This window comes from Mustela nigripes, chromosome 8 (assembly GCF_022355385.1).
Source record: "Mustela nigripes isolate SB6536 chromosome 8, MUSNIG.SB6536, whole genome shotgun sequence".
NCBI lineage: Eukaryota > Metazoa > Chordata > Mammalia > Carnivora > Mustelidae > Mustela > Mustela nigripes.
The window spans coordinates 5305687-5318711 of NC_081564.1; the positions used below are offsets into that span (position 1 = coordinate 5305687).

The 13025-nt window shown below is 48.2% G+C and overlaps 1 protein-coding gene across 14 annotated transcripts in view; it reads right to left on the reverse strand.

Moving 5' to 3' along the window:
- Positions 1 to 13025, reverse strand: part of ZNF664 (zinc finger protein 664) — a 187963-nt gene that overhangs the window by 1098 nt on the left and 173840 nt on the right. For 6 of the 14 annotated variants that reach the window (XM_059408233.1, XM_059408229.1, XM_059408231.1 and 3 more), the window contains exons 5-10: positions 11945 to 12058; positions 5387 to 5512; positions 5166 to 5268; positions 4633 to 4885; positions 4495 to 4534; positions 4129 to 4345 (exon numbers count right to left, since the gene is read on the reverse strand). In XM_059408233.1, the coding sequence (XP_059264216.1) occupies positions 4184 to 4345; positions 4495 to 4534; positions 4633 to 4885; positions 5166 to 5268; positions 5387 to 5512; positions 11945 to 12058 (798 nt within the window). In that variant the 3' untranslated portion in view covers positions 4129 to 4183. Of the gene's footprint in view, positions 1 to 4128; positions 4460 to 4494; positions 4535 to 4632; positions 4886 to 5165; positions 5286 to 5386; positions 5513 to 11944; positions 12059 to 13025 lie in introns of those variants that run through there. The other 8 variants (XM_059408236.1, XM_059408235.1, XM_059408238.1 and 5 more) reach the window with 8 other exon arrangements.

A 13025-nucleotide genomic window follows, 5' to 3' on the forward strand; every position in this document is an offset into this window, starting at 1 on the left:
AAGAAGAAGAAGAAGAAGAAGAAGAAGAAGAAGAAGAAGAAGAAGAAGAAGGAGAAGAAGAAGAAGAAGAAGAAGAGGAGGAGGAAGAAAAGAACGGAATGGAAATTCTAGAACTGAAATATACAATCCAGGAAAGAAAATCATGGAGGTCGGTCTGCTGTTCTTATTAAATTAACCTCATCCCAAATGGACAGAATGACTTCTCCACTTGGCGACATGCTCAAGTATTTGGCACAAAGCATTTTCCCTTTCCTGGAGCTTCCTCTGCCCCCTCACTCCTGTCTTAGGCAGAGCACTCGCCCCCTCCCCTGTTCTATAACAGACTCTGTTGTTTCTGCCTCTCAATCCTCATTCCCCATTCCCGATTTGCCTTTGGGGACACCACTTCTCTTCCACATTAAATCCTTCTGGTTTGAGAGGAGCTGGTTCTCCTCCCTGGCACCAGGCGTGGACCCATGAGCCAGACCTGGCCATCTGGTATATTTCCAACCCCTAGCCACAGAACGGGGCCACCAGACAGGGATATGAGTGAAACCAAGCCAACCAGAACACTCCCTAGGATTTTGATCGGCGTCTTTGGGCAGGAGATTCTACGGCTGGTTCCCTAAATGGACATTGGGAGCTTTCAGCAGCCACTTTGTCACCTGTCTAAGAATAACAACACGGGACAAAGGAGAACCGAGAGGCAGAGCAAGGTCAATGCCTGATAGCACTGCTGGTACCCGCCATGCTTGAAGGCATCTACTTGCCTTTAGATTTTGCAGTGAAGAGACCCAATAAATTTCCTTTTTCTGTTTTCATTGATTTGCGTTGGGTTTTTGTCACTGAGGGCTGAAAAAACCACTCAGATATCATTCCCATAGCTACAATCACATTCTGCTACTCACGGCGCTGACACGCCGGTAGGACTGGGAAATCCTAAAGGGGCAAGGAACATTCTGCTCTAGTTTGCATCCCAAAACCTAGAGCACTCCTTGACGGGGAGAAAGTTCTCGATGGTGCTTACCAAATGAATGAGCAACTTAATGCATCTTGGTAAACCCGGGCCTTTGGCATGATATTTTGCCCAGGTCACGTATTTTGTGTCTGTATTTTGTGTATGACCTTTTCAGGTCTCATAAGATGTTGATGTCCCCATGTGACAGCCGGAGATAAAAAGGACTTTGGAAGCATTGTAACCAAAATGTTTGTCTTCACAGCCCTATCTTGCCCATCAAGGCATGTTGCTCCCCATTTCGCAGGATTGAAGCCTGGGTCGGAGTGTTACTTTGTTTTAACATGAAGGAGAAACAATGAAGCAGATGTGGATTAAGCACACAGCTGTGCTGGAAAGGAGGAAGGAAGGAACACCACAGTCCTGGCGTGTGGTGAAGAAAAGCAGGCTCATTTTTTATAAATTCACCTGTACCCAGCAATTAGCAACAAAGGAAAGTACGTGCTGGAAAATAATAATAATAAAATGCATCCCAAGCTACTGAAAAGAATGCCTTTTAATGACTCATCTGTGGAAACCAACAGCTTCGCAAATCCTGCGTGGGTTTCCTGGGGTTCCCACAACAGCAAACTGAGTGGTTTAAACAAGAGAAATGTTTTGTCTCGTCGTTTTGAAGGTTGGAGTCTAAGATCAAGGTGTTGGCAGGCCATCCTCCCCCTGAAGATGCTGGGAAGACTGTGTCCCAGCTTCGGGAAGTTTCTTGGCTCCTGGAGATACAGATCTCAACTCCACACGTCGTTCTGCTTGTGTGTCCGTGTCCAAAATGCCCCTGTCCTATTGGCTAGGGTCACACTACTCCTGTGTCACCTTATCTTAACTAATTATACCTGGAAAGACCTTATTTCAGAATCAAGTCATATTCCGGAGTCCTGGGTTTAGAACTTCAACATATGACTGGGTGTAGGAGACACCACTGAGCCCACACAACTCTTCTTCGGCACAGAATGACATAGTGTCAACTTTAAACATCGTTTCCAACTTACGCTGTTGAGTGCGAGTGGGCCACAGAGACGGAGAGGAATTTACCGCAATTCTGGGCTCGCTGATCGGTTCCCAAGTTCCTATCCTCCGTCTCATTCCCCTGTCATATGCGTGTGCACACACATCTGCCCATGCACTCACATGCGTGCGCACACACACACACACACACACACACATGCACGTCCACAGGAAGGTTAAGTTTCCACAGAGCCACAAGCAGGGTCAAGGGGACGGGGGGGAAAGCCCAACTTGAAAAAACTGACTTTGGATTTCAACCAATCCCCCAGTGTTTGAAAAAGAGTCGGGATTTCAGGGAGCCCGGAGCTGAGCCAGCTCCCCAGCCCCTCGGCGGGCCCTGAGGCTCAGGACCTTGGCTTCTGGTTTTGTTCCAATTCTCTTGCACAAGAGCACAGTGTGTGGGGGGTGGAGGGCGTCTGGGGCAAAGACATAGATATTATTATTATTATTATTATTATTATTATTATTATTTTGGCCCCTCCTCATACTGGCAGCCACAGCTCCCGGCGCCCCCCAGAAGCCAGACTTCAGGTCAAAACCAGAGGTGTAAGTGACGGAGCGGACACGCAAAGATGCCCCATTTCCCCCAAATAATACCACGTTGTTTCTGCGTCCCAGAAGGCCGCCGCGGCGCTGGCCGGCCGCGCTCCAGGCCCTGGCCCGGTGACGATGGAGGGACAGTTCTGGCCGTTCCCTCTGACCCGGCCCCCAGCACTCAGCCCTGCTCCAGGCACACTTTCCTGCCCACACAGCCTCCCCCCTGCCCCTCCCGCCCCACTCCCCGTGCTTGAGGCGCTGTCTTAGAAGCTGCTGTGGCTCTCTGCCTGCAGACGGAGAGCTCCCTGCGAGGAAGAATGTTTAATTCTCTTATGCTTCCCTGCCCACTGCCTGGCGCAGGAGAGTACTTAAATGGTGGTGTGGGTGGATGGATACGCTGGGAAGAGATATTGCACCAATCTGGTGCAAGGTGCGGGCCAGACCCGTGTCCCCTAGCCAGGACCAAAGCGCCCACTCCTCCCTCCTGCCCGGGGGGAGGTCTGAGGAGCCCCCAGAAGGAGGGGTGGCGGGTCGTAAAATCGCCAGGTATGAAGCCTGTCCCACACTCGGCTTCTCGGGGGGTGTCTCTCCAGGGATGGACAGACGGAAGTCAAGAGACACAGAGGGAGCCCTGGGGCCGTGAGGCAAGGGAAGCCATGCAGGAAGCCGAAGTCTGGAGGAGACAGAAGCTTCAGCGAGCAGAGAGAAGGGAGCGTGTCGCCATAGAGAGAAGCTTCGAGCGAACATTGCGCATAGCGCGGACCAACGGAGGAAAGGGAAGGTCCTCAGAGGAGGGGACGAGGCGGTGGGGCTCGTGGGGGGAAATGACACAGCAGCTAGCGTGGCCGGCAGGACGCACTGACCATGACACGGGTCCAGCATCACCGTCCCCGTCCCCAGCCCCGTCTCAGGCCCCAGGAGCACGAGGTGCCCCGTCCGCAGCGTGCTGGGAGGCTGCACTCGCCTTCCTTTCTGTATGCAAACTTGAAAGCTCGTTGCGGGTGGAGAAGTAGGGGAGCCTTCCCTTTGAGGGCCCGGGACCCTCAGTGCTGGAGGGCCTGGGCTTGCTGAGACCTCCCCCTCCACCCCCCCTCACATTTACGAGAAACCAACGTGCTTGGCTCGTGTCCCTGAAATCTTGTGGCCTGTACTCTCTGGAATTGGGTTTATTTATTCACTTAAATTGGATTCTGGCATTTGCTTGTGTTTGTTCTCTCCATAAAGACCTTTTTATTTGGGTCCTGAAGGGCTGTTTACTGCTTAGCACGTGCGGGACAAAGGAGGGAGCGGGTGGCAGACCCCAGCGTTCCACTCCAGTGACTGGGCTCGGAGGGGCACCCGCACGGGGCTCTGTCCCCCGGGGAATCCCTCGCCTCAGGGCCAGGGGGAAGGGTTCCATCCTGCCGCGGACAGTGGCCTGCAAGCTGCAGGAGGTGGGCTCCCCCACTCCCCCCCCACCCCCCACCGCCACGTACGGGCAGGCAGAGTCTTGGATGTCTTTGGGACTGGGCTGGCTTGTAGTCCCAAGAAGTACTTCGGTAAAAAAGAACGCTCTTAGGTTTGTTTTCGTTTTGTTTTAATTCTAAAGGGTTGAGAAGATTGAAGACTGGGTAGGAGGTGTGCTGGGGTGAGACTCCCGGGGTGGGGGGAGTGTTAAGACGGTTTGGGCCCCGTGGGCAGGCAGCAGCCGGACTGGCTGGGGAGCCTGGGGGAAGGGGAAGATGAGTCAAAAGTGGAGGAACGACCATAAGATCCCACAGTCATGCTCCTCGGTATTTCCCCAGTGGAGCTAAAAACTTGCGTCCGCACAAAAACCTGCACACAGACGTTTAAGGCATCGTTATTCATGCGTCCAGACGCGGAAGCCACAAAGACGTCCTTCAGCAGGTGCCGGGTGGATAAAGCGGGCTCTTAAACGCCCCTGATGCGCTGAGAAAAGCCAATGGGAACAGCTGCCTACTTACTGTATGAGTCCAACGATGGAACATTCTGGAAAAGGCAAAGCTAAGGAGACAGTACAGAGATGGGAGGTTGCCAGGGGTTGAGGGTTGAAGGGGAGGGATGAACAGGGGGAGCACAGGGACCTCCAGGCCAGTACGAACCTCTGTCTAGACCATAACGATGGGTATGTGCCACACATCTGTCTAGACCCGCGGAGTGTTCGAGGCCAAGAGTGAACGATTAGGTAAGCCACGCGCTGTGGCGACTGACGGTTCCTCAGGTGCCACAAACGCTCCATCTGGTGGGGTGGCGATGGGGGGAGGCTGTGCATGGGGGGCTGGGGGTCCATGGGAGCTCTCTGCACCTTCCCCTCAATTTCCCGGTGAACCTGAAACTGCTCTAACAAATAAAAGTCTTTAAAAAAAAAAAAAAAGGAAAAGGAAAAGAGGTAGAGGAATGAAATGTGGGCCACTCCCTGGAGTTGCAAAAAGAAATGGAGAAACTGGACAGTAAGTTGGGGGACAAAGATACCACGAAGATATTTTTCCTGGAAGAACTGGGGAGAGCCACGCATCTTAGAAGAAGGAAGGTCCGTGGGGAAAGAGGGCAGGGTGCCACGGAGGACGGGCGGGGGAAGGCAAAACCGGGTTGGGCAAGAAAAGGAGACAGACTCAACGGGGGGGTGGACAATGACCTTTGATTGATGCAGCGAAGGCTTGTGATGAGGCAGGCAGGGCGCTAAGCACTTGACACGGAATACCACATTTGATCCACGTAACAGGCTCCGGCTGTGGCCACTGTCACAACACCCACCCTCCAGAGGAGGAGAGTGAGGCTTACCTAGCGTCTGTCTGCGGTCGCACTCAGCGGATTCGGACAGGGTCTCCCGCTACCCGCCCGAGGGGGAGCACTTACCAGCTGAGGATGTTCCAGGAGCACCAGGAGAAGGATGTTCCAAGCAGCACCGTCCAATGGAAACAGGACACAAGCCCCAGATGCAAGCCACGTGCGTGTTTTTGAATTTCCCAGTAGCCGTGTAGGCTAAAAAAAAAAAAAAAAAGAAAGAAAGAAATTAATTATAACAGTGTATTTTATGTAATACAATATATCTAAAATGTTATTTCAACAGGTGATCAGTATATATATTATTAGTTAGACATTTACATTGTTTTTTCATACAAAGCCTTTGAAATCTGGCATGTATTTTAAGCTTAGGCCATGTCTCAGTGTGGACGAACCCCGGTTCTGTGCCCTGGAGCCAGCCGTGCGGAGTGCTGCGCAGCTGGAAGGCCAAAGCTCGAGTGTGACTCCTTCAAAAAGCACAGAGTGCGAGGCTGGGGCCTCAAATAAGGAATCTCCAGAGTGGTTTCATGTCCAAGATTCAGAACATACCTTTTTTTAAAAAAAAAAAAAGATTTTATTTATTTATTTATTTGGCAGAGAGAGAGAGAGAGAGATCAAAAGTAGGCAGAGAGGCAGGCAGAGGGACAGGGGGAAACAGGCTCCCTGCTGAGCAGAGAGCCCAATGCGGGGCTCGATCCCAGGGCCCCGGGATCATGTCCTGAGCCGAAGGCAGAGACTTAACCCACTGAGCCACCCAGGCGCCCCCAGAACATATCTTTTTGACGACCTTTTTCATTTGAAGTAATTCTAGATTTACAGAGACCTTGCATTGCGATGTTTCTCAAACTCCGAAAAAATCTCCCTGCGGTCACTAGAACCCAGCGCTTCCAGGACACAGGACTCGCGGGGTCTTGAGAAGCCCAACCAAGGCTGATCCAATTCCTTTGGTGACCCAAGTCAAAATTCCCAGCGAACTACTTGAACTGAGGACTGTGGAATAGTACAGAATCAGTGATAACACTGTGAACTGTAAAATGTCTAACATGTGATTCATTTTTCTAATGATACTATACTTCCTCTCTGGGTGAACCACAGCTTCTGGGCAAACATTTACTCCTGAGGTGTGGCTGGGGAGCGGGCAGAGGACGGAGGGCACCTAGACAGTTGGCCAGAGTCAGCGGACACTCTGGAGGGTCCCGCAGTGTCTGCTGGCTTCTGGGTGATCGTGGCAGCACCCTTCAGGGAAAATCAAATGCAAGCTGTGTGTGTAATTTTGTATTTTCTACTCATCACATTAAAAGGGGAGGGGCGCCTGGGTGGCTCAGTAGGTTAAGCTTCCGCCTTCCGCTCAGGTCATGATCCCAGGGTCTTGGGATCTCAGCCCTGTGTCGGGCTCCCTGCTCAGCAGGGGGTCTGCTTCTCCCTCTCCCTCTGCCTCTCCCCCTGCTCTTGCTCTCTCTGTCTCTCTGAGTCACATAGATAAATAAAATCTTTTTTTTAAAAAAAGGGTAAAAAGAAGCAGGTGAAGTTAAATTTAGTAATACATTATTTAATTCGGTACAGCTAAAATATTATTCCAATGCACAGTCAAAATAAAAAAACTATTAATGAGATATTTTACCTTCTTTTTGGGGGGATACTAAGTCTTCAAAATTTAATATGCAGGTTGTACTTACACACCAGTCAATTTGGATGTTTTACATTTCTATCAGAAATGTGTAAATTGTGTAAATTTTATAATTTGTAAGAAATTGTAAATTTCATAAAATGCACAGTTGAAAAGCTACATTCATCAACCAGAGTTATTCCAAACATACGTAAAGCTCTCTCAGAGCAGAGCCAAATATCAGTTTTTTTAATTTAAATTGATTAAAATTTAATTAAACTAAAGATTTGGTTTCTCCATCAAAGCACCCACATTTCAAATGCTTCTAGCCACGTGGGTCATAGGCTGCCATATTGGACAATAATTATGACACTTCTCAACACCATCCAGTGTCTGATCTTGTTCTGTTTGATCCTGTCTCCTTGTCCCCAACTAACAGGGGTAGCCCCAGGCGAGCCCTCAGACTTGGTTTGCCCGTGATTTGTCTTTCCTTGTTTTATACCCTTCACCTAGGTATGTCGTTGCCCATATGGTTGTCTAAGCCAAGGACTTCTGCTTCTGAAATGGAGGCATGGTTCTTTTGGTCTCTGTCAACCTCCATTCTTGTGGAAATTACCCAAAGGGCTGTCATGTAGTTTGTAGGTCCTCTGCCCAATGCCACAGGTAGGCTCTGCACAAACATTGTTGAGGGAAATCATTCTCTATGTTGCCCTCCTGATTTTTTTTTCCTATTCCCCCTTTGGCATTGAACTACAAGCCACTACTTCCACGGCAATGGCTATGAGTGTGTTTGTCTTGGCACCTCAATGATGAGAGCCCTCCGAGCCTTGGTCGTGCTTTTCCGAGTACAAGTCACCCATTTTCTATTCCTGGTGGCTGACAGAGACTCACTCACTAAATTTTGCTTAGTCACTCTAAGTGACTAAGTTAGAGTAAGCAAATAAAGAAAAGAGGAAACAGAGTTTTAGAAAATGCATTTATGAACTACTCAAATTTAATATACGATTTCCTCAGCCATAAACACTTTCCCGGGGAAATTGGAGCAAAGCCATTAAAGATTGATCTTCCTGGCAGGGGACAGCCCTGATCGATCTGTTTCCAGCCTGGTGGACATTGCACCAGGCATCTTGCTATAGCAAGATGGGGGTTCCCTAACGTTCTTCAGAAACTTTATCTCTAAGACCACTTGTGGCACCCTTATGGTGTTTCAAGCATGGAGGCAATTTAAAGTTGTCTCATTTGTGTAATAACGGTGGGGGTGGGGTGGTGATGGTGATGATGATGATGGTCATGATGTATGATGGTGGTGGTGGTGATGCTGGTGATGGTGATGACGGTGGTGGTGATGGTGCTGGTGATGATGGTGGTGGTGATGCTGGTGGTGATGGTGCTGGTGCTGGTGGTGATGCTGGTGATGGTGATGATGGTGGTGGTGATGGTTCTTGTGGTGGTGCTGATGGTCACGGTGCTGGTGATGGTGATGATGATGGTGGTGATGGTGCTGGTGGTGGTTGTGATGGTCATGGTGATGATGGTGATGGTGGTGATGATGGTGGTGATGGTGGTGGTGGTGGTGGTGGTTGTGATGGTGATGGTGATGGTGGTGATGGTGGTGATGACAGTGGTAGTGATGGTGACAGAAGTGGTGGCAGTCAATGTAGTGGTAATGGTGAGCTCCAGGAAATATGAGGACAGTTGGTGTCTTTCATTTTATATCTCTAATTCACCTTTCAGCTCAATAAATGCTTATTGAATTGGTGGCAGATACTATAATTAAATAATTAGTTGGCAGACAACTCATATTTACCAGAGAACAAAATGGAAAACAAGGCATGGGTCTGGAGCCCTAATATAGAAAAGAAAATCAAAGTTTCACCCAGCCGGAAAAGAGAATTAATTACACCCTTGTCCCCAATACCTCACCAATTTGTTCAGTCATAGTCCCCCTGAGATGTCAAATTCCAGCTCGTGAGGTCATCATGTCAGAATCTCAGAGTGATTGAGTCAATAGCTAGACACACAACTGTAAGGTTGGTAAGTTTCTATGATTACTGAAGACCCTGCAGATGGGATTCATGTTTAGTTTCTTTAATATTTTCCAAATGTCAATCATTTGCTAACCAGATATATATATAGATAGATAGATAGATATAGATATAGATATAGATAAAATTTATTTATTTATTTTTTCCTACATGGATTTTCCAGCTATACTAGAGATCAGTAAATTTCTTCTGTAAAGGGTCAGGCAGTCCGTATTTCAAGCTTCATGGGCCTGATAGTCTCTGTTGCTGCTACTTCATTCTGCTGTGTAGGCTTTAAGCAGTCAGAGTCAGTGTGCATGATGGTGTGGCTAAATACCAATAAAACTTTATTGACAAAAACAGGATGCACACTCCATTTGACCCAGGACCAGAGTTTGCCGATCCCAACTCACATTATTATTTACAAAATATATTAAAGACTCACTGTAAGAGAAAAAAAAAAGCTACAATAAATTAATTTCAAAGAAGATTTCCTATCTGACCCCTAAATGCAAAACCAGGAGCACACGCCATGTGCAGACAACTGGAAAAGGAAATTTGATGAGAACAAAAGAAGGTTTGTTCAATTCTAACTGGGAGGATGAGCTGGGCAAGATTTGCAGCCCGAGGCCTAACCTTGCTGTTTAAAAAAAAAAAAAAAAGGAAAGGAAAATTAGGAGAAATCTGGAGCGGCATTATAGACTCCTTGGTGCCAAGCTGAGTCTTTCTCCTTGTAAGAATCAGCGGGGGAAAGCGGTGGGGTGGGAGGGGTTGGGAGGAGATAGCTTTTTTGCCCTGTGACTTCAGCCCATTTAAGTCAACTTAGTTTTGCACGGGGAAATCCTCCTTTTGCTCCCCTGCAGTGACCCTTTCCAAGGCAACCCCCACCGCAGGAGAAATCCCAAACCGTGTGAGACAACCAGGGTGAGTGACTTCCAAGAGGCAGAGAGCCCCCCCCCCCCCCACCAGAACAGGCCACACACCCCAGGGGTAGGCTCTGCCCTCATGGCTCAGGAGCAGAGAGGAGAACCCCTCCTGCTGGGTCATTACCAGCGACAGGCCCTGCTGGGGAGCCCCTCTCTGAGGATGCCCCAGGATACGCCACCCTAGCACCTGGAGGAGTGTGCACTGCCCTGCAGGGCCCAGCCAGCCCCGTCCTGTCCGGCAGCCCCGTCTCTGCACTGCGCTGGTGAACCCCAGGTCGGCAGGGGCTCTGCGTGGGAGGCGGTAACCCAGCAGCAGAGGTCAGGTGTCCTGGGGACCCAGCTGATCCCAGAGGAGGAGGGCCCTGGGTTTCCCGAGGCAGCCCTGGCACTCCTAAGCTCCATCCACCCGAAGGCATAACCCAGGCTGCAAACCAATCAAGGCCCCGGGCAGGAAAGGGGATGCTTGTTAGCTCAAGAATTATCGCGGCAGTGACCATGAGGAGGATTCAGGGACCAGACTCGGGCACTGACGCGGCAAGGACGGGGGTTGGGGGTGGGGGTGGGGTGGGGTAGAGCCCCAGAGATGTGCATGGATCACGCCTGGAGCCCCCCCTTGCGCAGACCCCCGAGTCGTGGGGCTCATCAGAGGGCTCTAAAGTGCGGTGGTGACCTCAGGAGCTCTGAGACTTAAGCATGTTCCCGCCTACTTAGGATCCTTGCGCTTCCCCATCCTCCAAAAGGGACAGAGGAGACTGAGAGGGTAGGAGAGGCTATGGCTGCTACATGCGCATGTCCTCTGCACTCCGGAGTTCATGGCCATGACCCACCACCCACAGGGGCAGCCCTGAGTGGTGCCCATGGAGCAGCCCTGGTTGGGGGAGAAGGGGTGGGGGTGTGGCTCTAAGGCGCGCTCCCCCGCCTCAACCCCAGTCTTCCAGGGCTGCCCTTTCCTTTGTCCGCTTCCTGTGGTCACTTTCCAAAAAAAAAAAAAACAAAAAACAAAAAACAAAAAACAAAAAAACAAAACAAAAAACAAAACAAACAAACAAACAAAAAAACACGCTCCTTGCACTCAAATTCTTATCTTGGGAGGGTTTATGGTTTGACATCCTACGTTTTAAGTCTTTAATCCTGCTTGAGTTGATTTTTGTAGAGGATGCACGGTAAGGAGCCAATTGTATTCTTTTGTAACTTATTAAAGAGACAATTTTTCCCCGCGTGTGTTCCCTGCACCCTCGTCAAAGATTAACTGACCATATTGGCGTGGGTTTATTTCTGGGCTCTCTACTCTGTTCTGTTGACCTGTGAGTCTGTTTTTAGGTCAGTGCATACTCTTTTGATGACTATATTTTTGTAATATGACTTGACATCGGAAAACGTGGTGCCCACATCTTTGTTCTTCTTTCTCAAGATCGCTTTGGGGTTCTGTATGAATTTTAGAATTTTTTTTTTCTATTTCTGAGAAAACAATTAGAATTTTGAAAGGGGTCGCATTCAGTCTGCAGATCGCTTCTGGTAGTACGGACATTTTCACAATATTAATTCTTCTGATCCATGAACCCAGACATGTCTGCATCACAAAGTCAACAATCAGGGCGCCTGGGTGGCTCAGTGGGTTAAGCCGCTGCCTTCGGCTCAGGTCATGATCTCAGGGTCCTGGGATCGAGTCCCGCATCGGGCTCTCTGCTCAGCAGGAGCCTGCTTCCTCCTCTCTCTCTCTCTGCCTGCCTCTCTGCCTACTTGTGATCTCTCTCTGTAAAATAAAAAAAAAAAATCTTTAAAAAAAAAAAAAAAAAAAAAACAAAGTCAACAATCAACACCACAAAAAGGCAGCGTACAGAATGAGAAAAACTATTTGCAGACTATCCGACAGGGGGCTGGCATTCAAAATATATAAGGAACTCATACAGCTCAGTATAAAAAAATAGTCACAACCTGCTTTAAAACTGGGAAGAAACCCTGAAGAGATGTTTATTCCAAAGAAGGCTTACAGATGGCCGACAGGTACATGAAAAGATGCTCAACATCACTCATCATCAGGGAAATGAAAATTGAGACCACAATGAGATCTCACCTCGTATTTGTCAGGATGGCTAGTCCCAAGAAGACAAGGAACAACAGGGCTTGGCAAGGGTGTGGAGAAGGAGCCCCCATGCACTGTTGGTGGGCAGGCAGACTGGTGCAGCCACTGTGGAAAACAGTACGGAGTTTCCTCAAAAAGCTAAAACTAAAACTACCCTTTGATCCAGCAATCACGTTTCTGGGTATATATCCAAAGGAAATGAAATCATGGTCTTAAAGAGGTATCTACTCTCGGACGCCTGGGTGGCTTAGATGGTTTAGCTTCTGCCTTTGGTTCAGGTCATGATCTAGGGTCCTGGGATTGAATCCTGCATCGGACTCCCTGCTCAGTGGGGAGCCTGCTTCTCCCTCTCTGGCACCCCCTACTTGCGCTTTCTCTCTCTGTGTCAAACAAATTTTTAAAATCTTTTAAAAAGATTTTATTTTTAATTTCTAAAATTTTTCAATTTAAATTTTATTTTTATTTAATTTTAAATTTTAAATTTAATTTTTTAATTTTAAAATTAAATAATTTTTAAAATCTTTAAAAAAAAACCAAAGAGGTGTCTACTCTCACATTCACCACAGCATTATTCATAATGGCCAAGATACGGAAATGACCTAAATATGTACCTTGACAGAAGAATGGATCAAGATGTGATACATATTTACAACGGAATATCATTCAGGCGCAAGAAAGAAGGGAATCCTGCCATTTGCCGTAGGGGTAAGCCTAGAGGACATTATGGCAAGTGAAACAAACCAGACACAGAAAGACAAAGACAGCTGACCCTTCAACAACACAGGGTTTGGGGCGCTGGCCCCCACACAGTTGAAAATCTGCATATAATTTTGACTCCCCAAATTTAACTACCAATAGCCTACTGTTGACCAAAATCCTTACAGATGATACAAAAAAAATGATGATTACATATTCTGTATGCTGTGTGTATTATAGGCTTTCTTCTTAAAGTCAGCCAGAGGAAATAAAACGTTATTAAGAAAATCATAAGAGAGGCATCTGGGTGGCTCAGTCAGTTATTTATATATATATATATATATATATATATATATATATATATATATATATATAT